This window comes from Pan paniscus, chromosome 3 (genome assembly GCF_029289425.2).
Source record: "Pan paniscus chromosome 3, NHGRI_mPanPan1-v2.0_pri, whole genome shotgun sequence".
In the NCBI taxonomy this organism is placed as follows: Eukaryota; Metazoa; Chordata; class Mammalia; order Primates; family Hominidae; genus Pan; species Pan paniscus.
Window position 1 is genome coordinate 25140538 of NC_073252.2, and position 26838 is coordinate 25167375.

The 26838-nt window shown below is 46.5% G+C and overlaps 1 protein-coding gene across 6 annotated transcripts in view; it reads right to left on the bottom strand.

Moving 5' to 3' along the window:
- CCDC149 (coiled-coil domain containing 149) overlaps nt 1-20855 on the bottom strand; it is a 110880-nt gene extending 90025 nt beyond the window's left edge. Inside the window, exons 1-2 of one of the 6 annotated variants that reach the window (XM_063603744.1) lie at nt 20601-20737; nt 18570-18624 (exon numbers count right to left, since the gene is read on the bottom strand). Coding sequence is in view for 3 of the 6 variants with exons in the window: in XM_034958380.4 (XP_034814271.1) it covers nt 20601-20663 (63 nt within the window). In the remaining 3 variants the exon portion in view is untranslated. Of the gene's footprint in view, nt 1-18569; nt 18625-18790; nt 18941-20600 lie in introns of those variants that run through there. The other 5 variants (XM_034958381.3, XM_034958382.3, XM_034958379.4 and 2 more) reach the window with 5 other exon arrangements.
- Between the last annotated feature and the right edge of the window lie 5983 nt (nt 20856-26838).

Sequence of the window (26838 nt, forward strand, 5' to 3'; positions counted from 1 at the left end):
GGATACTCCCAAGTAAGACCCGGGGTGTGAGTCAGACTCCCCTCTGGATTCCAACTCCTGCCCTACCACTTCTAGCTGAAGGATCTTGGGCAAGGAAATCCATTGCTTGCGGAGCCTAAGATCTTTTATCTGTAAAATAAGGACTATGATAGTACCTACTTCGTGGTACTATAGGTTTGTCAAAGGATTAAATGAGATAATGAAAAGAAGGCTTTTAGCCCAGTAACTGGCATGCAGCTGCCATTTACTTAGCGCTTATATTCATCATCATCCACAATCATCATCTTCCTGGATAACATCAGCACTGGTTGCTGTCCACTTAAGTGGAAGGGTACAAAGACTATAGTAGTTAAAATAAGTCCTTGGGAAAGACCTACGAAGCCTGATGGGCTCAGATTTCAGGTATGACCATAGAAGCGTCAGCCAAAACACTGATGGCAGGCACTGTTCTGGGCAGTTTTTCACATTAGCTCATTTGATCCTCACAAGGAGGCCCTCTGAGGTAGGTACTATGAGGATCCCCTATATAAAATACTGTCGAGTGAGATGGAAGCAACAGTGTCTGAAACATTTCCTTTCCAATGTTTCAGACTTCTGAAACATTTCCTTTAAGGGAGGGGCACTGTCTTTGTCCATTTTTTGTTGCTATTACAGAATACCAGAGACAGGGTAATTTATTAAGAAAATAAATTTATTTCTCACAGTTCTGTAGGCTAGGAAGTCCAGAAGCATGACACCAGCATCTGCCAATGACTTTCTTGCTACAACATGACACAAATGAGGGAAGGCATCCCATAGTGAGTAAGCACTCCAGACAGAGAGAAAAGGGGGCTGATCGCCCTCAATAACAAACCTACTACCATGATAATGACATTAAATCCATTCATGAGGGCAGAGCCTTCCTGACCTAATGACCTCTTGAATGTGCCATTTAGTAACACTGTCACGATGGCAATTAAGTTTCCATGTAAGTTGTGAAGGGGACATTCAAACCATAGCAGGTTCACTCTTGCCTATGTCTTCCTCCTTCTTGCCACATAGTGGTCTGCAAAGTGGAAAGCCTCTCACATGGAATGATGAACCAGAAAAATGAAAGGTGGCTAGGTCTCTAACAGATTGTAAGCCAGCATGCCAGCCCTAAAATGCCTACCTCCAAATGTATTGCACTTCAGAAAAAAATAAAGTTCAATATTATTTAAGCAATTATTAATTCTGGTATTTCATTAAAATTAATCCTAAATAAAATACCAACATACCCAAATAATTGGTATGAGGAAATTGGACACCCAATATTGTAAGACTTGTAATCCACTTCACAATCAGAACTCTGTGTCACCACTGACAGATGACATTGGCTATCTGAGACACAAAAGTATGTAAGCAGTACGTCAGGGCATTATGTAGTTAGGGTTTTAAGTAAGAGAATGTTTCCCTTCTAGCACAATCTAAAATACAGACTTTTTTTTTTTTTTTTTTTGAGATGAAGTCTCATTCTGTCAATCAGGCTGGAGTGGAACGGGGCAATCTCAACTCACTGCAACCTCTGCCTCCTGGGTTCAAGCAATTCTCCTGCCTCAGCCTCCCTTAGTAGCTGGGATTATAGGCACCCACCACCATGCCCAGCTAATTTTTGTATTTTTAGTAGAGACAATTGGCCAGGCTGGTCTCAAACTCCTGACCTCAGGTGATCCGCCTGCCTCGGCCTCCCAAAGTGCTGAGATTACAGGTGTGAGCCACCACGCCCAGGCTAAAATCCAGACTTCTTAAAAATGAGTGCTTCAGTGTACCAGGTTGGTTGGTCCACTCATTCACTCATTCATTCCTTCATTCATTCATTTTGTGAGGCTGTGTTAGAATAGGAACAACACAGACTTCAGAATCAGAGAAACCTGGAGTTCAAATCCCAGCTCTGGCTTTCCTTGCGTATTCCCTGATGTTTACTTATCTTTTAGCTGTACTGAAAGTCATATGTCAAGCATCCAGCACAGGACTCAAAGCATTAAAAAGTGCTCAATGAATGTTTCCTTTTTCCTTCATATAGGTTCCTGAATTGAAAATTACATTAAAAAATCTTCATGTGGTGGCTGGCACACTGCAAATGGAAACTTAATATAATTTTATTGCCATTAGTAATAATAATAAGAGTAGTGGTAGCAATCAGCATAGCGGTTGTAGTGATAGTGGTAGTAAAATAATCAAAACCTAAACTGAGAGAGGGTGAGGAGAGGCAGGTTTCCAAGTGTGCACTGTTAATGCCTACATAATCAAGACTCAGCTGTTCAGCACTGAGTGGGAGGGTATTTCTGGGAGACGCGTGGAGCTTTTCTCCTCCTTGTTGGTGTCTTCACAAATTCCAGTAATCAAAATAGTCATTTTCCTTCCTTGCCAATGTCATCTTAAAAGAACCTCTCTCTAAACCCAGGTGCTTAAATTGTCCAGTGAGTTTCTCTCCTCTTTAAGAAGAAGTTGAGGAATGGGACAAACAAGCACCTTAGTATTTGTTCTCCTGTAAACACCAGAGCAAAACTATGTTCGAAAGGGCATCTCACAACGTGTGTTAGGATGTGAGATGCCCTTTCGAACATACACAGCAATGGTTATTAGGATGTTTAGCATAACACATGTATATTCAAAAAAACTAAGCAAGTCACAGAAGGCACAAGCAGGCCTTGAAGAAAAAAAATCTCAAAGTCGCTGACACCCCTGCAGCCTGTGCTAGAACCAAACAGAACCCCTCATGCCAGCCATTTAGGCTTTCTGATAGTGGGGAAAAATACAGCAGGTATTTCTAAAACATAGGCTTAAAGTCCCATGCAGGCATGGTTTGTCAATACCGCAGAATCCCAAGTGGCCGCTCTGGCGATGATGATGATGATGACGACGACGATGACGACCATGATGGTGATGATGATGAGTTAATGACGTGGCAACTATCCACTACTTATGAATAAGTAGTGCTGACTAGGAATAAGAACACGTTATAAAAACAGCATATGATACTGGAAGTCAGAATAATGGCTACCTCTGGGTGAGGCAGGAGGGATATCTTGGCTCAGAAGGGCATAGGAAGCCTTCTGGGGAGCTGGGGATGCTCTAGAACTTGCTCTGGGTGGTGGTTACACAGTAATGTGCACATGTAAAAATGCACTGAGCTGTCCACTTAAAATGTGTGCCTCTGCTGTCTACGTGTTAGCCTTGATACAAATAGTAAAACAGCATACACTATAAATTCATTTTTAGAAATTAGGGCATGGAAACATGGAAGATTACAGCAGTCAGCTCTGGGTAGTCAAACTGTAGGTGGCTTTTTTTCTTTTATATGTATCTGTATTTTCTAAATTTGGAGGGTGCAGTGAATTTACATTGCTCGGTGTTTAAAGTTAAAATCCACTGTTACCCAAGGCATTTCTCATCTCTAGATAACACCTTCAGTCATTCATTTTCTTCTCAAACCTTTCCTCATTCACAGGCTCAGGCAGTCTGGGGCATGTCCCTCATGGCTGCCTGAGGAAATTCTTTACAATGGGCATGGGGTGGGGTGGTGAGTCTGAGGTGTTACTAGATTATCTCACTTTCTTGGAGCCTCTGCTCAGACAGGACTGGGTCACCTGGTGCACCTGTCTTCAGTCTCCCACAGCAGAGGGGCTATGAGACCATCCCTTCAGGATGACCTGACCCCACTCTTGAGGACTCCTCAGCCCACTGTTGCTCAATTTCCAGCCTATACTGAAGTCTGGGCAGGAATCTAGAACCAGACCCCAAAAGTCTCCTTTTCAGCTCACATTCTTGGGTTTAGATCAGGTTAGCAAAAGCAGAGATGAGGAAAGCGGTCTTGCAGCATGCAAGGGCTGCCGCCTCTTGTCTGGAAGTGAGCATGCAGGGCGCCTGAATCCAGGGTTCCCAGCACAAACCTGGGGTTCAGAGGGAAAAACATCCAACAGGAAGTGAAAACCGAGCTCCTCTTGCTTGCTTCTTGCTGAGTGACCATAAAGAAGGATGCTGAACTTCTGAGCATTTCACGAACACTCTGAATTACCATGTCTTTGTTTATATAATGAGGTCACTACCACCTGCTCAGTCTAATCCACAAGCTTGTTATGAGGGTTCCATAAGGAAATGGGGGATAAGGTGACGACATCCTGGTGGACTGTATACTCCAACTTTTGGCAGAGTGCCTGAGACACAGTAAATCCTTGTAAATACCAGTTGAAGAAAGACGAATGTAAAGAATTATTTTTATCATTATTTTTCTTAATGAGAAGACCATAAGGGCCAAGAAATTGCATGAGAGTCAACCGTGGGTAGCAAATAACCTTTGGAGCAAGCTTGAATTCTAGAGCAGAAGAGAGTTAAAGCCTGGTGTATGTTCAGACACGCTATAATACAGGTCAGATCCCATTACAGAAAGTAGCTCTTTATAACCAAATGATTTCCCACCCACAGCCTCTGCCTGGCTTTTTTCAAGCAATATATCTGAGATAATAAAATTCCAGTTTGGAAGGAAGGAAGGTAAAGAAGGGAGGGAGGAAGGAATTGACTTATAGTAAGTTCATAAATCCCTTAGAGCTTATTAAAAGGTGATTTGACTTACTACCTTGAAAAGATCACAATCTATATTTTGAAAGTCATGTCTGTGGGATAAAAATGGATACAAAGGGACTTTGGGGAAAGAAACAGATGAGAATGTTGTTTGGACCAAAAGAAAAAAAAAATCAACGTCCTCGTGTTAATTCGGTAGTTTTTCAATTTAAGTATTAACTGAGAAACCATGAGGTTTGTCATCTCTTTTAGATTTTTCCACTATATGCAGGACACTGTGCTGGTCACAGTGGGAGATTCAAAGATGAATTGGTCAGTTCCTTCACTAGAGCAACTCCAAGCTGCAGGCAAGGCACAAACACATGTAATTCCAACCCACGGCGGCCAGGGAGACACGCGGTCAGAGAGGCATGGATAGATGTTGTGAGATCACAGAAGGGGAGGAGGGCTTTTAGTCTGGGGGCAAGAGAGCTGTGACTGAACCTTGAGAGAGAAGTAAGAAAAAGGAAGAGAACAAGAGTTCCAGGCAGAGGGCACGGCCTGATCAAAGGCTGGGTGTGTGGCAGCATGCGCTTCAGACAGAAATGGAAGTGGTTGTTTTCCAGGAGTGCAGGATGTGTGAAAAGGAGAAAGTCAAAATAAGGCTGGAAAGTTTGGTTTGGATGAAAGTAAGAAAGGCCTTAAATGACAGCAGAGTTTGGGCCAACATGAGAGCTGACGGGAGCTATGGAGGTCTATGAGTGAGGAAGGGTCACAGTCAGAGTTTTGCTTCCAGAGACTTGATCAGGCAGTAATTAATGAAATGGAAAGGTACAAGGAGACACAGGAGGTAGGGAGGGTGCTGAGGAGGCCTGCAAAAATCCCAGAGAGAGGTTGCTATGAGTTCTTTGTGAGCAATTGCAGCCTTCTTCCCTAAGCACTGAAATCAGCTTAATAAAAGGCTTATTCAAACCCCAGCAAATCAGCAAAGGAGAGCAGCCAGCAGATGCTCTGAAGGCCAGAGAGGGGTATGAACGAAGAGGGGCAGAACAATTTGGGCACGAGTTTGGACTTGGGCACGAGTTTGGACTTGGGCACAATAAGAGGCGTACGAAGTCAGAAGGTAACTAGGAGGTTCTCAGAAGAGGCCGCGGAAATGGCAGCTGCCCAGGCTTGACTGAGCAGCCTGCATGCACGCTGCAAAGTCTGGCAAAGCCAGAGAATGTTGGGAAGGAAGAAAAGGTTACAGATTGACCCCAGCAGCACTCACCAGGTTGGAGCAAATTAAAAAGCAAATTGGAACTGGCTAGTGAGAGAGAGTCCCATCCCTGCCACCTCCAATACTGCCTTGGTCGTGGGGTCTGCAGATGGCAGAGCAAGCAGGCACAGCAATCTGCGTCCCATCAATATGATTTTTCCATGGCATCATGTTGACAGTCAGCAGCTGACACATCACCTCCCTCTGCAGGAGCATCTCTGAAGCCCCGGGGAAGGGTTTTCCCAAAGCCCAGGCAAGGATAGGAGCATCACCTCACCTGGAGAGGGTTGGGGGATTTAAAACACACTTTCACATACATCATCTCACTTTATCATCATCTTAACCGAGAGACACAGGTAGGTACTGTCATCCTCACTGTACAAAGTCCAGAGAAAATGAGGTATTGGAGAAGTCAGGAGATTTGCTCAAAACCAGGTAGCTACATATTTCTGGAGCTTGGTGACTTACAAAACCCATTGCAACTTGAGCCGGGAAGCTGGCCGGGACATTGGGCATGTTCTGGGCACTTCAGACACTCCCAGCTCTCTTAGGGCCATGACTGGTCTGGGGGAGAGACTGGAAGTGGGGCACACCAGCAGGGTTGGCTTCAAAGAGAATCCTGGAAATGACAAGGTTAATTGTCTTTCCTTCTTATTCCCTCCCTTCTACAAGCTACTGCTAAGTGTCTATCCTGTGCCTAGTATTGTGCTAGACATTGGTGACCACCCACCATTCTGAGGACCCCCATCCTCAGGAACCGAGTTACCCTGCCAACAATCCCCCACACCATCTTCCCAAATGCAATGTACCACTCATTGCCCAACCTCTTGGGGCCCAAGAGAAGTGGGAGACCCAAGGGGAGTCTGTGACATTTGAGCTGGGCTTTAACATATGAGTAGGAGGTCACCTTTGGACATAAGCAAGTCTTAGAGATGTTATAGGGCATGGAATGATCTGGCCAGAGTCAGGAGTACTATGAAGGGTAGGGGAGGTGGTGTAAATAAGGGTTACAGGAGTTACCAGAGATGTGGAGTGGGAAGGGCCCTTGGAGGCCAACTGAGGCACATGGCTTTCATTCTGCAGTCCCTAGAAAGCCATCAGAGAGCTCTCAGCAGTAGAGTGGTAACATCATTTCAATGCTTAGATGATGACTCTAGCAACTGCATGGAGGAAAGATCGTCCTAGAAGATATTCCAGGGAGAGGGGTTGAGAATCTGGCCACAGTGAAAGAGTGGGAATGGTGACATGGATGCCCTATTTAAGGACTTGTTCCAAAGCCAGAAAGATGGATCTTAATGAATAAGAATTAGAATCGGGTTGGGAGGTGTAAGTCGGGAAGAAGAATCAAGGTAGACTTCACAGTGATACCATTGAGGCGGGATGGAAGCAGGAAAGAGAGATAGGAAAGTGTATATAGAAGGAGCATGAGTTCCACTTAGGGCACACTGAGTAAGGTGTTTAGTTCCTGGGGACATGGCCAGTAGCCACATGGAGGGATGCAGAAGCCCAGCATGTAGGAAAAGAAGAGGAGAGTATCAGAGGCTGCACAGCCAGGATCGAGTCCTAAAGAAAGACCACTGGGTGTGGCAGTTAGGAGGCTGGTCTTAGGCAGCCTTGGCAAGAGCATTATCGGGGGCAGTGAAGCTGTGAACGGGAGACCCAAGTGAGTTGAAAGTTGATAAGGGCAAAGGGACAGACAGACACTGACACAGACAGGCTCCTGTGCTCTCCCCAAGCCCCATCCCTGTCCAGTCCCTCACATACACTCCTGACAGATCGGTTCCCTCCCCAATGCATCCAAGCAACTTCTACTCAAAGGAGACTATTGTGCCATTGTTCGGTTCCAGAATGAATGCCATACTTGGGTACTTGGGACCCTAGCACCCTCTATACAGTTAACAGGGCATTCGAGGTCTGCCTAACCAACACCTGATGCTCCACTATGTGTCCCCACCAGAGACCAGATGAACTGAGATTTCCCCAACAAGTCTTGCATTTTGCTACGTCTGTACCTTTGCCATCTCCTTCCTTCTGTCTAGAACACCCTTCCTTGACATCTCCATTTGCTGAAATTCTGCCCAACCTTCCTGGCCCAGGTGCCACCTCCATTAAGAACACTTCTCAATCCTCCAATCTAAATTAGCCTCCCCTTAACCTGAAGAACGCTTAACACAATGCATATCACAGCATAGTGGCCTCATCCCCATTCTCTATCACCACTGCACTGTAACTCCTTGAAGGCAATTGTCATATGCAGAAGGCTTTGCACATAGTAATGCTCACTATGTAACTGGCACATTGAATGCTGACCTTCTCCTCTGCTAGACATCCTGTCCCACTGACATATGAGGGCTGTCCTTCACTCCTCCTTCACATCAACCAGCCAACCCACTACAATGGTGGCTCTCTCCTGACATCACTGACCCCTACCTTTGTGCCTGCCATTAATAGAGCTATACGTGGGCAGGCACATCCATGAGCTACTTTCCCTAAATGAGGATGTGAGATCAAAGTAGAGGCTCTGCAAATGGGCCAGAACCAGGTTGGTTCTGTACTCTGTATCAGTGCCCTGCCTCAGGTCCTGCACTACCTGAGCCACTGCATGATACATCATCATTCCAGAATTCCTGTCTCCTGCCCCAACACAGGTGGCCACAGTCCTTTCTCTAAGGAGCTTGTCAACTTATACAGGAGTTAATATCTACACAGAGATACAGCTCCTCTCTTTCTTAGGTAGCATGTGAGTGTGAAAGGATCACAGTTTAAGCCAAGCCAAATAAGGCAACAGGACGAAGAGCTCACTTCAAGATTGGCATCATGGAGGATTTTAGGAGGGATGTGGGGTTCCACCCCACCTTAAAGGACTGGTGAAGGCTGTGGTCAGAAAAGAAGTGGGACGCCCACCTGGATGAGGTCAGGGTGTGAGATAAAGGTGGGAGCCAGAATGCATGGCAGATCATTTTGGCTGAAGCAGCCAGCGTATGTGGGGAGCAGTGAGACAGGCAGAAAGATAGGCCAAGGTCAGCATGAAGAGGCTCGAACACCAGGTGATGGGGAGCCACCACTGAAGGTTTCCGAGTAAGAGGACATCATGAAAAATGTTTTTTTCTTAAAGGTGGTTTAATTGGCTAGCTGTACAGAGGATAAACTGACTTGAAGAAAATATGATACCCTGAACAGTATTAGGATGTTTGTTGCAATAAAATAGCTTCAGATAATGAAGAGAGTGGACCAGAAGAGGTGAAAGTGGAAAGACTTCAAAGTAAAAATCAACCAAAGGTTTGTGTTCTTTGGGAACCAGGTCTCCCCTACCACTGGCACCACTTCGCCTGATGGGCCAGAGAGAGGTGCAGACTCTCAACTTAAGCAACTTCTCTGCCAGGAGGTACTAAAGCCCCAGTATGGTTTTATTGGTGGAAAACCAGGCAGTGAGTAATAAATGTCATTCACTCTGGTCATTTTCATTCAGGGACTGGCCAAAGTCCTCTTCTCATCTTCAGCCAATGTATTTTATTCAACGTGAAACTCACTATATTAATTTTTTTAACATAATAAGAGTAGAAATTGTCAATTTTAGGAGCACATATGCGAATTTCCCCGCACAGGAGAGAACATGAATCCCATCAGTTAAAAATAGCAATTGAGCTCACTTTCCCCCACACACTAATTTTAATAAACTTACTCTGAAATTAGCCTGCCACTATGAAGATAGCTGCTCATCGAAAATGTTCCCAGTAAGCACTAATCTTCCTTCCCAAGAGCTCAAGTACTCCCAGGAAACTCTGAATGATGCACAGTTCTGAACAGAACCCATGCTCTTCTCACCAAACTCATATCCCCTAACCTCCTGTCACTTCCAGTACCACCACCCTCCAGCCATGCAGCAAGGGCCATCTTGGACTCATTCTATTCCATCTCTCCAATCCTGCTAGCCGTAACTTGCTGTAGGGGTCTTCCTTTAGAATGTTTCCCATAGCCATCCCCTTTTCTCTATCCCCATCAATGCTGTAACCCCTTAACACCTCATTCATTCAAACATCCAAGCATTCATATATTCTACATGTACTGAGCACCTGCAATGGGCAAAGTACAGTGCTAAGTGCTAAGGTTACATATGGTCCCTACTCTCAAAGATTTCAAGATCTTTTGGGTCCAGTGGAGAGACAGGTAAGTCAAGAGTTAGGTTGAAAACTACATCATAAGTGGTAGGACTTAGGTGCAATGGAAATAATTGAGAATGTTGATGGTGGCAGAAAGGCTAGATTACTGGTATCTCTTCCTAACCTGTCCTTCCCTGATTCCTGGCAGGGTCACCAAATTAGTTTTTATATCATCACGGCCTGGCATAGTACCTTGCAGACAATACAGAGTCAGTAACTGCTGAATTCAGTGGAAACCAACCTATCACAAGTATTTTCATCAATTTGTACTCCAGTTAAAAAAAGCATTCAGTGCCTCCCCATTACCAGCTACATCAGGACACATCCTGCTGCCTGGCTTTTGAAGTCATTCACCATCTGGTCCTCCCTGGTTATCCAATCTCATTGCCTGCTGTACTTCAACCCAGTGATTTCTGCCTTTATCTGGAGCATCTCCGCAAAGGCCACCAACTTGGCCCAGTGCTCATGCCTTCTCATGATCTCCCTTGCTGTCTTCAACCAAAGGGAAGGGGCTCAGTTAAAGCTCAACTTCTAAGAAGCTTTTCCCCACTCCATCAAGCCTCACCAACTGCCTACATTAGTGTCTAAGATCTATTGTTCGCTATTATGCATGGTGTTTTCATCTAATAACAACAGCTAATAAGAATGAGTATTTTAAGCCAGGCGTGGTGGCTCACACCTTGAATCCCAGCAGTTTGGGAGGCTGAGACTGATGGATAGCTTTGAGCTCAAGAATATGAGACTGGCCTGGACAAGAAGGCGAAGCTCTGTCTCTCCAAAAAATAGAAAAATTAGCCAGGAATTGGTGGCTCATGCCTGTAGTCTCAGCTATTCAGGAGGCTGAGGCTGGAGAATCACTTGAGCCCAGGAAGCAGAGGTTGCAGTGAGCCGAGACTATGCCATTACACTCCAGCCTGGGCAACAGAGTGAGAGTCTATCTAAAAAAAAAAAAAAAAAAAATAGTATTTTAAAATATTAACTGACAGCCTATCTTCCCACCTTGCTTCCATTTCCTGCAACCCTTACCCTAATTCTCCCCCATATATCTCTCCCCCTTTTTAAGAAGCCAGACATTCTGCCTTTACGTCTAAGAAAGGCATAGCCCAGCAGAACACAGGTAACAACTGACTGGCTTTTCCATTTTCAGCGCCTGCTCCTGAAGATATAAGGGCACAGTTGAGTCTCTCCAGTGGCGCCCTCGATCATAACTCCTCAAAAGACTAGAAAGGATCTTCCAAGTTGAGAAAAGGGCAGAATCAGAGTGCAAATGAGAGCTTGGTAGTCAGTCTCCAAGGAGGAACACTGAGCTTGGCCCAATCAGCCTGGGGTTGAGAGGGCAGAGCAAGGACTTGGTGCTGAAATTTGGGGGACACAGCTAGTTTTGATGGAAACCTGATGGGCTCGGGAATTAGAGAGGCAAGGAGTAAAGCTCTCTGTAGCAATAGCTAACTGTTTTGAATAACCATTCACCTCCTTTTGAAAAATATTGAGTTTACTGAGGTATAATTTGGAGAAAATTTCAACCCTTTTAGGTGTAAGTGTTCCATGAATCTCAACAAGCTTACACAGTCATGTAACCATCATCACAATCGAGACATAGAATACATCCATAAATCCAAAAGATTCCCTCATGTTTCTCTGCAGCCAATTTCCTCACTGTACCTTCAGGCTCTGGTAACCATTGATCAGTTTTCTGTCTTTTTAATTTTTAGCTTTTTTTTTTTTTTTTTGAAACAGAGTTTCGCTCTTGTTGCCCAGGCTGGGCTGCAGTGGCACAGTCTGGGCTCACTGCAACCTCCGCCTCCTGGGTTCAAGCGATTCTCCTGCCTCAGTCTCCTGGGTAACTGAGATTACAGGCGTGTGCCTCTATGCCCAGCTAATTTTGTATTTTTAGTAGAGACTGGGTTTCACCATGTTGGCCAGGCTGGTCTCGAACTCCTGACCTCAGGTGATCCGCCCGCCTCAGCCTCCCAAAGTGCTGCGATTACAGGCGTGAGCCACCGTGCCTAGCCTTAATTTTTACTTTTCAAAAATTTCATGTATACCTTGATTGTGGTGATGGTTACACCAGTGTATGCACACATCCAAACTCTCAAATTGTATACCTAAAATATGTGCACATTTTAATATATTAATTCTACCTTAATAAAGGTGTTCTTAAAAAGATAGAAGACAGCATTAATTCATGAGTACAAAATAGTCACTCATCACAGATGTTAAAACTATCAGCTTTTACCCTATACCATGTACCCTGTAACCCACTTCCCCCAAATGAGTTATCTGGTTGTGGCTGCTCTGGGCACACTGCCTATGGGGTAGCCCTGCTCCACAAGGAGCAGTACGTTTGCTGTTAAAATAATTTTTTTTAAAAAGAAAGTTATTCGGTTGTATACTGCTTGAGTTACATACATAGATGTGTAGACAGGTGTGGACATGTGTCCTCATTTCTCTTCAATCCTACCTAGGAGAAGGATTGCTGGGTTGTTTAGTTAAGTGTGTGTTTGACTTTATAAGAAACTGCAAACCTTTTCAGAAGTGACTTTACTACTTTACAGTTCCTCCAGCAATGTATGAGACTTCTAGTTGCTCTGCGTCCCTGTCAGCCCTTAGCTGATTAGTTTTGTAACTTGTTGCTTTTCCATTCTAATAGGTATGTTGTGGTATCTCACTGTGATTTCCATTTACAGTTCCCTAATGACTAAGGATGCTGAGCCTCTACTCATTGCTTATTTGCCATCCCTCTTCTTCAGTGCAGGGTTTATTTAATCCTTTTGTCCATTTAAAAATTCAGATTGTTTCTTTGTTTTTGTTCTTTCATTTGTTTCTTTGTTTTGAGATGGAGTCGCACTCTGTCACCCAGGCTGGAGTACACTGGTGCCATCTCAGCTCACTGCAACCTCCGCCTCCCAGGTTCAAGCGATTCTCCTGCCTCGGCCTCCTGAGTAACTGGGATTACAGGTGCACACCACCATGCCTGGCTAATTTTTGTATTTTTAGTAGAGACAAGGTTTCACCATGTTGGTCAGGCTGGTCTTGAACTCCTGACCTCGTGATACACTGCGTTGGCCTCCCAAAGTGCTGGGATTACAGGAGTGAGCCACCGCACCCGGCCTTTCTTCTTACTGAGTAGTGAGAGTTCCTTTTATATTCTGGATACTAGATGTGTGTTCTGCACATATTTTCTCCCAGTCTGTGACTCTTTATTGTTTTAACAGAGTCCGCCAAAGAGAATAACTTTTTAACTTTGATATGTCAACCTACTCATTTTTTCTTGATAACTTATCTTTTTCATGTCCTATATAGTCTTCTTTCTTTTTGCGTGTGTGTGTGTGTGTGTGTGTGTGTGTGTGTGTGTGTGTGTGTGTGTGATGGAGTTTTGCTTTTGTTGCCCAGGCTGGAGTGCAATGGCATGATCTCTGCCCACTACAACCTCCACCTACTGGGTTCAAGTGATTCTCCTGCCTCAGCCTCCTGGGTAGCTGGGACTACAAGTGCGTGCCACCACGCCCAGCTAATTTTTGTATTTTTAGTAGAGACTGGGTTTTGCCATGTTGGCCAAGCTGGTCTCAAACTCCTGACCTCAGGTGATCCACCTGCCTTGGCCTCCCAAAATGCTGGCATTACAGGCGTGAGCCATGGTGCCCAGCCTACTCTTATTTCTTAATAGGACCCTCCCAAATTAAACATGGGCACATTCTGGTGCAGACTACATTCACAGCCTCTCTGCCAACTAGGAGTGGCCGTATGACTATGCTCAGACCAATGGGAGGTGAGCAGATGTGATAGGTACAGTTCTCCACTCATCCCTAATTAAAGAAAAGCCCCTTGCCCTGGACTTCCCCCTTCTCTCTTTCCCCATTCCCATGGGCTGGGACACAAATGTGGCAGCAAGAAGCTTCAGCCACACAGATGAGGACCATACCCTAATCGTGGAGCAACAAGATAAAAGAAATCTGAATTCTTAGATGACTCACGGAGCAGGGCTGCCCTCCATGCCTGAACCACCACACTCACATGAAAGAGACACAAATGTCTTACCTTATTTAAACCACTCTATTTTGGAGGCAGGCATCTTTCTTACAGTGGCTTAGACTTTACCCTAACAAATACACCTTCATTTCTTAGGAAGTGAAAACTAATCCCCAATTCCCTGGACCCAGCGTTGGTGTTGTGACATGCTGTGTGCACAACAGTTTCCCAAAGTTTCTCATAGCCCCAGGGTGATTTGAGGGCAGCATAATAATTAGCCCTAGAGTAACTCAGGGGCAGCAGAACAAATTTTATTTTATTTTATTTTATTTTATTTTATTTTATTTTATTTTATTTGAGACAGAGTTTCACTCTTGTCACCCAGGCAGGAGTGCAGTGGCACGATCTCGGCTCACTGCAACCACTGCTTCCTGGGTTCAAGCAATTCCGTCTCGGCCTCCCGAGTGGCTGGGATTACAGGCACATCCACTACGCCCAGCTGATTTTTGCATTTTTAGTAGAGACGAGGTTTTGCCATGTTGGCCGGGCTGGTCTTGAACTCCTGATCTCAGGTGATAGGCCTGCCTCAGCCTCCCAAAGTCCTGGGATTATAGACATGGGCCACCGTGCCCGGCCAAATTTTAAAAATGAGTAAAACTTGCCCCACCTTGGCAAGACAGCAAAGTTCACCATGCCCAGAACAGTGAAAAGCAGTTCATCAATTTGTTCTTCATTCATCCAAAAGTAGCATGGATGTGGTGCAGACAGCCAGAGGGCCAGAGGACACCTGAGGGGGGATGAGGGAGGACACAACAGTGACCTAGAGTGACCAAGGGCAAGATACTAGACTAAATTAGGAGAGTGTGGGTAGACAAAAACAGCCCGCCCCAGCACCCCAGCCAATGACTTAGCCTTAGTCTTAGTATTTCGTAAATCCCTTAGAATTTAAATACAAATTCGGGGAAAGGGAGTGGTGTGGCTTCATATGCAGATTACATTTCCACTACTCAAACAACAAAAACTTGTAATCAAAATTAAGGCATTATAGCAAATTATAGTTTTCACACACCAGAGTTTCTGTCGTGAGGTTCATGCTCACTGTTCTACCGCTGCCTCGCCCGGCAGAGGCCTATGCACTCATAAGCATTATTATTTCATTTGATCCTCACAATTAGGATCACCTACGAGGTAGGTACTTTTACTACCCTATTTAAAGACGAGAAAAATGAGGCTCAGAGAAGTTACATGGTGCAGTCATTCCCTCAACATCCATTCTCCCTCTTCGAAAACAAGCCCCCCAATTTTACTTGGGGATCTACCCTAGCTCCACTCACAGTCCACGTGTCATGGAGCAGGGCTCTGAACACAACTCCGGGCCTAAAACAATCAGATCACTATCTGCCTGAGCGATTTCTTGCAGTTTAGGTGAGTGATCTAAGTGGATTTAAATGGACCATCCCAGGGTTTCACAGGATCTGCTAGAGAAGGGTCTGCCTTCCCCTCTGGACTTGAACTTGAAAGGATGGGAGGCTGAGACTAAAGCCAGGCAGCAAGCAGACTCAAAGATGGAGAGAAACTGTCTGAGTGTTGAATCAGCCAAAAGCCAGCCCTAGCATGGAATTACTAGTCATGTTGGTTATATTCACTTCCAAGGGCTGCCGTAACAAATTACCACAAACTGGGGGACTTAAAACAACAGAATTCAACTGCTGCACAGTCCTGGAGGTTTGAAGTCCAAAATTAAGGTGTTGGCAGGACCGTGTTCCCCAATGAGGCTCTCAGGGAGGATTCTTCCTTGCCTCGTCCTAGTTTCTGGTGGTCGCCAGCAATCTTTGGCTTTCCTTGGCTTGTAGCTGCATGACTCCAGTTTCTGCCTCTGTTGTCACATGCCTTCTTCGGTCTGTGTCTTCACATTGTCTTCTCTTTGTGCATCTCTGTGCCCAAATTTGCCTCTTCTGATAAGGACACCAGGTCACTGGATTAGAGCCCACCCAAGATGACCTCATCATAACTTGATTATATCTGCAAAGACCCTACTTCCAAATAAGGTCACATTCACAGGTGTTTGTGTGGTGGCAGTTGAGGGGAGGGTGTTAGGACTTGAACACATCGTTTTGGGGACACAGTACAACCTACAACATCAGCCAATAAATTGCCTCTAAGCTGATCCACTTTGGTTTGGGTTTTTGATCTTTTGTACCAAGAGAAAGGCAGGGCCAAGACTTCCCCCCAGGTCTCTTATTATCTTCAGAGTCTAAGTCAACAACTGAAACCCAAAGCTGGGTCTTTACCTTAACCACAGAGCTGGACTCTATACCTACTCAACCTCTCCTTTCCAAATATCAGTGGCTAGGCCAGGCACGGTGGCTCATGCCTATAATCCCATCACTTTGGGAGGCTGAGGCAGGATTCCTTGAAGCCAGGAGCTCAAGATCAGCCTGGGCAACATAGCAAGACTCTATCTCTACAAAAAAAAAAAAAAATTGGCTGGGCATGGTGGCACGTGCCTGTAACTCCAGCTACTCATGAGGCTGAAGCAGGAGAATCCCTTGGGCCCAGGAGATGGAGGCTGAAGTGAGCCATGATCACACCACTGTACTCCAGCATGGGCAACAGAGTGAGACCTCATCTCTAAAACAACAACAACAAAAACCAAAAATCAGTGTCTACTTTGGGCGGAGGCCCACGGTTAACTGTCTTCTGCCTCCTGGCCCCTGCATACAATATGCTCAAGGAATAGGAGATTGATTGCTATCTAATTAACCAAAATTCAAATAGTGAAATGGAATTATGTATAGTTTATCATAGAGTGGTGGGCTGAGTGATGACCAGGATTTTTATCTTGGAAATAAAAAGTTATTGATTGCCTGCATACCTGTACTTTGAGATGTCTCCAATTTTGAAAGCTCACCTCAGGTGGCGATAAGAATATCTGCCCCTCCCCAGACATTTAATTTCCAAAACAGAACCCCGGTCATGCTTCTTTCACATGCATGGGTGTGTTTACTTCCGGGCCTGAAAGAAGGCTGTAATTTCACCTTATTATACCAAATATATGAAAATAAAACTGACCTCTGTAGGACTGTTTTAAATGAAAACTGCTTCCTAGAGGCAAGTGGAGGAAGCAACTGATTGAAAGAGAGGACGGGGCTCTGGGCAGGTGATGGAGAGGGGATCCAGGGTGGGAGACAGCACCCAGGACTTCTGCAGAAATAAATGCAAGCCCATGAAAATCCCATGTAGTCCAGATTAGCTGGCAGTGGTGTCTTCCACAGGTCCTTCTGCCAGGTCCCCAAACCACTTCGTAACACCACAGCTGCTGAGCACGCTCTTCCCTGAATCTTACCTGTCTGGTACCAGACCCAGTCACACCCATGGAACCCCTGCCAGCCAAACTTGACTGAGCAGGGGAATTACCTGGGCAGCTCAGCTTGTAAGAAAGGCAGATCAGGGGGCTGCAACCCCAGGCACTTTTCAGCAGTAGGTGTATTAGTTTCTTGTGGTTGCTTGATATGGTTTGGCTCTGTGTCCCCACCCAAATCTCATCTTGAATTGCATTCCCGTAACTCCCACATGTTGTGGGAGGGACCTGGTGGGAGATAATTGAGTCATGGGGCTAGTTTCCTCCATAATGTTCTCGTGATAGTGAATAAGTCTCACAAGATCTGATGGTTTTATAAAGAGGAGTTCTCCTGCAGAAGCTCTCTCTCTTTGCCTGCTGCCATCCATGTAAGATGTTACTTGCTCCTCCTTGCCTTCCAGCATGATTGTGAGGCCTCCCCAGTCATGTGGAACAGCAGGCCCATGAAATCTCTCTTTCTTTTGTAAATCACCCAGTCTCAGGTATGTCTTTATAAGCAGCATGAAAACGGACTAATACATTGCTGTAACAAATGATCATAAACGGGGTGGCTTAAAACAACAGGAGTGTATTCACTCACAGTTATAGAGGCCGGAAGTCCAAAAGCAAGGTGTCAACAGTTGTTTTTTTCTGGGGACTTTGAGAGAGAATCTGCCTCTTCCAGCTTCTGGGAGCTGCCAGCGACTTTTGGCATGCCTTGCCATGTGGCTGCATCACTCCAATCTCTACCTTTGTCTTCACATGGTCTTCCTTTCATGCATCTCCGTCTTCCCATAGCCTGCTCCCTTGTGTGTCTGTGGCTTAAATCTCTGTCCTTTCTCTTCTAAGATATCAGTCATTAGATTTAGGACCTACCCTAAATCCAGGGTGATCTCATCCAAAGATCCTTAACTTGATCATATCTGCAAAGGCCCTATTTCCAAATAAAGTCACATTCGCAGCTACTGGGGGTTAGGTCTCAGATGCACCTATGGTGGGGAGGTGGGGGGAGCAGGATACATAATTCAACTCACTACAGTAAATTTGGGAGAGACCTATAAACTTGAATTTTTCACAGGCACCCAAAATGACTCTGATGCAGGTGATCTGTAGGCCATACTCTAAGAAACACCAAGTCATTTGCTGCGGACTCAAAGTTGAATTAGACATGGTCTCCTTCCTTGGGGAGCCTGCCATCTAGCAGAAGATACAGACAGATGAGCAATGATTAAAATAGCAAGTGTGGCCTAGAGAGGCTCAGACAAGCAAGGCTCAAGCAATGAGTCAGACAGACCAGGATTCAAATCCTGCCTCTTCCACTTACCAGATGTGAGGCTCTGTGCAAGTTCCTTAGCCTGTCTGAGCCACTGTTTCCTTATCTGTAAAATAAGAAAGAATTCCTACCTTATGTCATTGTGAATATGAGGCCATGTAAAATGCTTAATATGAAGGATGCACTCAAAAAATAGTCATTAGTTATTATTAAGGTGGGAAGTAAGTTAGACCCATTTTCACCTCCCCCATGGCCCCTGGCTATGTGCCCACCTCATGTTTGTGAAGTTAAGAAGGTATTACTCTGGAGAAACTCTGCTGGGATGGGCAGGAAAACTCCTGAAGGACCTACTTCAGGATTCACTGACTTATTCAACAAGCATTTTTCGAGCACCTGCTGCATACAGAGCTCAGTGTATAGGCCCTGGAATAAAGAACCAAACAAAGCACACGGCCTAGTGAGGAAGCCCATTGTTACAATAATGTGGTCAGGGCAAGGTGGAGGTTAAGCCCAGCCAACTGAGGGGCACCCCATGCCATTTAGTACTTGAAGCCATTCCATCCTTTAGTTCACTCTCACTGTCTACGGTGTGACCTTCCTCCCAGACTATATCATGAAACCCCCAGGAGTTCTTTGAGGGTAGGCGAGTTCTTTGTCTTATTCACCACTGAATCCCAAGCACCTCACAATGTACCTGACTCCTAACAGGCACCTGATATGCAATTGTTGGAGTAGTGAAGATTCTGCTGCTATTTAAGGGCCTAACACTGGACTTCTAAGGAGAACTACCTCCAGCCTCCTTGACTACTAAGTATGATTCTTGATGGGACCAGAAACAAGGTCCCCAGAGGATCTGCCCCTTAACATAAAGCCTGACAGTTTGAGAAGATGGAGCCAGGCTGCAATACAATGGATCATAACACCAGACAGGAGAGCTTTCAACTACTAGACCAATGCTGAGCAAACTAAACTAGGGCAGGAGCTACCGCATGTCATTCCTCTTCAGAAACACAACGCTCTGCACACACTGGGCATGAAGCACTATTATCAGACTGACCTGGAGACCCAGAAAACGATAAAAGGAGTGAGACAGTAGAGGGTTTCCCTTCCCATACCCCACAAGGAAAGGAAAAGAGCAAACCGATACACTCTGCATTGTGTGCACAGGATTAAAGAAAAGGAAGCCCCAAGTTGGCCTTGGGCTGGAACTTGGTTCTCAGAAGGGAGAAATTCCCCGGCATGGGTAAGTAACACCAGGAATTGCCCCCACAAATGGTGGCAAACCAGGGCAACTTACCTGCGAGAGGGAGAAATCCGCATTCCCTCTCACCTGGAGAGGCCGGCAGCTTCTCCCAGCAGGTCGGCAAACTCTTAGGGGGAACTGAAGAGCAAATAGCATAGGAGCCTGAAAGTGGACCCCCAGGGTATGTTTATGACAAAAGAGTCGCAGGGCAGGGGGACACGGTGTTCTGTGCTTCCACAAATCGAATCACTTCTGCACCTGTGTTTCACTTTTTCGATAAATGCCCCTCCCCACCTTACACATGGTAGGCCTGCAGTAAACACGTGTTGATTGAATTGAGCAAGTGAATGAGTGAATGGCTGCAGCGGACCCCCGAACTCCCCCAACTCGAACCACCGCCGCAGGTAATTCCACCTGGCCCAGGTTCCACCCCAGGGCTCGGATTCTCCCCCATGGCACCACCTTCCCGTTTCAGTCCCAGGCGTCCAATTGTTTGGCTCCACAACAGTGGCGAGCGGGCAGGCAGGTGGGGCTTGGCACCTTCTGCTCCCGGATCTCAGGGCTTCAGCCTCCAATCCACGGCCAACCCCTGCCTTGGGGGGAAGGCCCCTCCCCAAAGGCTGACACCAGATGGCGCGGAAGAAAGTGGCGCCCGCGCAGACCCGAAAGTGCAGGAGGAGCGGTGCACCTGGCGGGGTCGCGCGGGTGCGGCAGCCGCGGCCACTTGGGGTGCGCGCCCCCCTCTCGTCCCTCCCAGCTCGGCCTCTCTGGGGGCGCGGGCCCGGGGCTGGCGGCCGCTCGGCCCGGCCCATCCCGCCTGGCCGGCGCCGCGGCCTCACCTCGCTCACCAGCCCCTGCCAGTCGCTCTCAGTCCGGTCGCCGTTCATGGCCTCCTCCTCCATGCGCTGCCCGGCCTCCTGGACCCCCTCCGCCTCCTCCTCCTCGCGACGTCGCGTCGCCGCCGCCGCCCGGGCCCCGCGCGGCCCCGAGAGGGCCCGGCGCCTCCGAGCCGCTGCGCCGCCGCCTCCCGCGGCCGCCCGCGCTGTTGACTCCACGTCAGCCTCCGCCGGAGGGAAAGGGAGGAGGGGCGCGGCCGCCGGGGCCGCAGACACAGCCCGGGCCGCAGCCGAGCCCCGCCGGGCCCGCCCCGCGCCCTCAGCCCCGCGATCCCGGGCTCCGCGCCTCCTGCCCGGCCTCTAGGCAAGGGGAAGCCAGGGTCTCAGCCTACGGGTCACTCCGGACCCCTCAGCGCTCTCCGCGCGGGAGGCGGGCCCCACGGGCAGGCCTGTGTCCCCCGCAAGAAGCAAATCCCCAAATCCAGTCCTTCTCCGACCACCATCACGACTCCCACGCCTAGAATGCAAGCTCCCCGAGGGCAGGGGTTTCCTTGGTTCGCAGATGTGCCTTTGGCAAGATCCTGGCCCATAGGAGATGCTCTACATATATTTATTGGACGAATATTTGTTGAACGCAAGAATGAATGAACCACGTTTTATTATATACTTAGCATTGTTTTTTAAACTATTAATGCTTGCTTATATTTTTTTAACGTATCATTTGTCATTAATAGGAAGCAAATGTAAAAATTGAAAATAAAGCATTATTCAATTCTAAATAGGGCCAAAAACTCTGAGGGAGATGGTTAGCATGGGTTGAGAGAGGTGTCAAAGACAAATTGGCACTGGTGGCATTCCATGGCTCATGCCTGTAATCCCAGCACCTTGGGAGGCTGAGGCAGGAGGATCCCTTGAGGACAGGAGTTCAAGAGCAGCCTCGGCCACAAAGCGACACACCCCCTCTTTACAAAAAATAAAATAATTAGCAAAAAGGGAAGGCATTGGCATTAAGCTGAGACTTCTCCTAAGAGGAAGGACTGAAAGAGAATGACAGAGGGAAGGTGAATCACACACATAAGTCAGTCGTATTCAAGGTGGTGTTCCTGTGACACCTAAAATCCCCTCTTGGACCACTATCAATAGTGAGCCCTCTGTACTCGCAGAAACGCTGTGTGTGGAGATGAGCAAGTAGGTTGAGAAGTTGTGAACCCATTGTACAATTGTGGAAGCATCAATGCCAACATTTATTTATAATTTTTAGCCCCTGTTGATCCTGGATCAACCCTGTGAAATGGATGTTATCCTCATTTATTAGATGGGGAAACTGAGGCCTGAAACGTGGAGAAACAGGGACTCAACTAGGACTTCTGGCTCTAGCATCTTGGAAATCTAAGAATGAAGTATCACCTTGAAAGTTTGTTCTTGGCCTTGTTTTGCACATGATAGACTGTTTGCAAAATGGCAGCAATCATTCCCCTTCTTTGTCCCTTGCCCTGCCACTGTCTCTAACTTTCACTCTGTGCTCAGTCATGTAACTTGCTTTGACCAAAGCAACGTTTGTACATGTGTTACCAGAAAAAAAAAAAAAAAAAAAGGAAAAAAAAGGCTTTTAAAGCAATTGTGCATTAGGATTTAACTCTTGCTTCTGCTCTTGGAAACCGTGTAAATAAGCTCCGAATAGCTTGCTGGTTAAGGTAGGATTCCCAACCAACAGTCAACCATCACCAGATGTGTGAGTGAGGCCATTGCCTGCCGCCCCCTCCACGCCCCCCCACCCCCACCCGCACAGCTGATGACAAGCACATGAGTGAGCCCAGCTGAGACCAGCCGAAGAACCACCCAGCTGAGCCTTGCTCAACTAGCTGACTCACAGCATCACATACTAAATAAGTAGTTGTACTTTAAGCCACTAAGTTTTAGGGCGATTTGCTAGGTGTCAACAGATAACTGAAATGGATGGTGACACAACTGATGAAGGGCCTGAATGGCTTGAACTCTCCCTGGCAGCCCTTCAAAAAGCAATAGTCCCTGGCATCATAATCTAAAGAAAATTTTACAATGGACTGGCTGGCCAGGAGCTAAAAAAAGGAACCAGTATACTAGTCAGCACACTGGTTTTCTGCCTGTTGTATACAACTGCAGCACTCATCCTGGGGAAGTTCAATAACATTGCACACCATGGTCCCTGTCCTAGGGGGCTTGCAAACTAATGTGCTAGAGAACAGCAGAAAAAAAGGTGGGGCTAGAATGCAGCTAAAGCTTCTGGTCTTCTGACCATTCTGGGCTGCCTAACTCATTATCTTTTTAATCTAAGGAGCTAGAAAGAAGGTCATCCTTGAGCTGAATGTCTAGAGTTAATTAACTCAGTGCCAAGCACTTGTTCCTAAGCCTGACGTCTCATGCCTAAAAAGCAAGGTACTGTCTGCCAATATATTGCCCTCTGGCAAACCATCTGTTTTCATCCTGACCTGTGGATAAAATAGACTGTAGGAAAAGTGGGCAGAACTTGGTCCATCTGCCTTTCGAGCCTCCTTGTCTGCACCTTGCTCTCTGCCTGCATTCAGGTGGGAAAGCCCATTCCAGTTTCCACAGTTAGATGAGCCCTTCATGATATACCACTGCTCCTTTGGCGCCCTCACTGGTATTTCAGGCAGCAGGACAGACAATCAATGAGCGTTGGGAGCCAAGAAATCTTCGCATTCCAGACTGTGTGCCTTTAAGACCACTCTCCCTGTGACTCCATTTCCCCTATTTGCTTTCCTTCTCCGAAATAAGTCAGACAGTTATTACGGTATTTAAAAATAAAGCTGGGGAGCAAAATCAAAGTGTGGCAAGCCTCTACCCTCCCCAGCATGTGGAGAGACTTTCAACTCGGTTGAAACAGCATCTCTAGCTGCCTGGGTTTTCCTTAGAGGTTTCATGCCCCAAGTGCCAGCTCAAACCTGCTTCGCTTGTGAGATGTGATGAAATCACAAACCAAGGCAATGTAGCTGCAAGCAATTCTTTTTTATCTCTTTTCATTTATGTAGCCTGACATTGAGTAATAATAATAATTAAATGCAGTTTAAGCTTTTAGGCACCTATACCAGAAGGCCTCTAGATACCTCATCAACAGCAGCCCAGACTGACAAAAAAGAGAGCTAATTATATTGTGGTTAACTTTTTTCAAAGAAGAAATAAACCCATACACCGACTATCTTTATCCCTGATAAAAGCAGTACATTAAATGTCCCATCAGACAGTCCATTTGCACAGGACCATTTTAAAACCTGGTGCCCTTGTCTTAAATGTGCCACCTTGTTACAAAGTATTGAGACGCTTGCTTTAGCCTCTATTTTCACATCCCCTTAGCTTTCTGAAAACTCATCTCTAGGGACCTAATTTTTCCATATATATTCATAGCCCCGGGACCAGTTTTATTGATTTATTTATGTGCACCTATAGTGTTAGAAGAAAGTACTTAGTTGCTTTTGAGTGATGCTTTTCACTTTTAAAAGTTTGAGAGGGTTTTAGACATGGAAACTCCAAAATAGCTTAATCTAAAAACTTGAGCCAGCACAGACTGATGAAAACAAACAAACAAAAAATCTCTGGAGAGATTGGGAAAGAAAGGATGATTTGAACTTATTGTTGGCAACCTAAGCTCTCATTATGGGTTCTATACTTACTTGCATGAAGACTCTGGCCAGGTCTCAGCAGCCCCAGACACGCGGGAAAGCCCTAAAGCTTTTGGTGTGACTTCTCCAGACAGTATTTCAGTTCAAATTCTGGCTGCCCAAGCAAAATTCGGGCTGTTGGAGTTCTCATTAAAGGAAACTAAGCAAATCTCCAGTAGAGATTTTGGCCGGGCTTCTCTCTGAACTATATAGTTGGGGCAATATTCATGGCCATTTTTTTTCCCCAGTGACTTTTCTCCTGCCTCAATTAAGAAACTCAATCTGGGCAGAAAATGATTCATAATGACTGTGGTTTATAATGGTGTGTGTGTGTGTGTGTGTGTGTGTGTGTGTGTACATACATATATTTATTAATTAGCTCTATAGGAGCCAGGAGGGCCATTTTGACAGGTCCTGCCAGGAGCCCCTATAGCCTGGCTGCTAAACTACTTCATTTGCTCTTGGTTTTAACCAGGATCAGGAGACTGCAGGTCCTGGTGAGTGCCACAGCCAGGCCTCCTGCAGAGGCCTGAGACCTGAGGTCCCCTGAACCACTGGCCTCAATTCTGTAGAAGATAAGCCTCTCTCTCCTCCCCCTACCTAGAGGTTCTCTGGGAAGGACCTCATCCATCATTTCCCTACAGAGGGCCAGCAGCCAGATACCAGAGGGGCAGATGGGGGATTCTGGCCGGGTTCCTGACTCAGGGAATCCTCTGTGTCTCTTAGACCCCTGAGCTCCCAGGTCCTCTCACGGCCACCCCCGCCAAGCCCTCCCTGCCCAGCAGCAAACAATCAGCACGAGCTGCTCCCCTCCAGCCCCGCTGGCTGCCAATCAGCCGGGCAGCAGGGGGTGGAAGGAAGTTGCACTCCCTGCTGAACTGCCTCGCTCACAGTGGCTGAGTGGGGCTGATGACGGCCTGGCAGGCCGGGGACCGCAGTTGTCATCCTAAGGGGGCACAGGCTTGAGCGTGATTGGCTTGGGCGTTGTGGGAGACAAGAGGTGGGGAGGAGCAGAGGCAGAAAGGCCACTCCTTGGCTGTTGGAGGGGTTCCCAGAAGGGGGACTAAGATGTCAGGAGGACAGGAGGATGACCAGAAAGGAGCTGAGAGACAGAGGGAGAGACAGGGCCTGGGGCGCGGGAGGAGAGGCCCAAAGATAAAGAACCACGGGAGGAGAGCGGAAAACCGTGGGCGTCGGTGGGGTGGGGAGAAACCCAACCACAGGCTGGTGGGGAAAGTGGATCGAGATGCAGCCCACGGAAGGAGTTAAATGGAAAAGAGACAGGAAAAGTCATCTGCTCTCAGATTATTCAAATTTGTTGTACTTATTGATAATGTATTTCATTTCTTCTGCGTGGGGGGGATATGATTCAGCACAAATTTGATGTAAATTTATGGAAATGGAAACTCAGAGAGGCAGCAGGGCCCGTGCTGCTGACGGGTTAGCAGCATGGCCCTTGGCAAGGTGGAGGTTACTGCACCCTGGACTTGGGGAGCTGAAAATAGAAACGTCTGACTTGGGGGCCACTGGCCTCTCCTGCAGGCCAGAAGAGGGACTGACCCTGTCGTTCTGGAAGTCTTATGAAAAAAAAAATCTGATGAATGTCTAAAATAGGATCACCTACATTGCCCTCCTATCTAATTTTTGTCTTAGGGTGGGGGACAATCTTTAGCCAGTGGATATGGGTGGAAAAGGAGAAAAAAGAAAAGAATAAACATGATCAAGGACCTACTGTGTACACAGAAATCGCTAGTGAAATGACAGAAATGATTTTTCTTCTGTACTGTAGAAGAATAATGGGGCTTGGGGATGGGGAAAAACAACAAAGAAAACAATTTGATCGAGAAGGTGAAAAGGTGGCATTTCATATAAATGGCCAGTGCTGGTAAAATATTTATTGTCCATTAGGCTGTCCTTCAGAACATCGGATGTGGATTTTTATCCATCTCCACCCCCACACCAGGTCATGGCATTTGTCTAATGACGTGCCTCTCCCAGTTGGTAGCAACCTCTCTAGCCTGGCTGTGACCAAGACAGCACATCAAACCATTCACAGTAGGAGAATTGCCTCCCTGGGCCAGGCCTTGCTCTGCATCTTACAATTGCATTGAAACAGGAGATTCACGACTCTAAGGTGCAAAGCCAGACTAAAGAGTTTTACTGTTCCTCCATTCCTGTTAGAGACAGATTTTACCAGCACTGGTTCCTGCCTTTGGCCAAAGCTGCAATTCCTTTCTTTGTCCAAAACTTTCTGGGTTCCTGAGTTGCTGGGGCTCCCTTGGTCTGAGGGTAGAAAAGAGGAGTTGATCTGCAGCTCACAGCCATGGTGTGTCAGTGTATTGGGGCAACTGTTTCAAAGTGGGAGTGATCTGATCACTTTTATTATATCGGTAGGGCAGAAATTGCCAGCCCTTGGTGACATTCATTACATTGCTTTGTCCTCATTCAGTCAAACTTCTCTTTGTTCTCTAACAGAAACTCAAATGGCAAGTAAACATGATTTCTAGATAGACACTGTCAACAAGGGTGTTTGCCAATATATCATGTCCCCTGCTATTGCACCGAGCAGCTTACCTTTGGGAAAG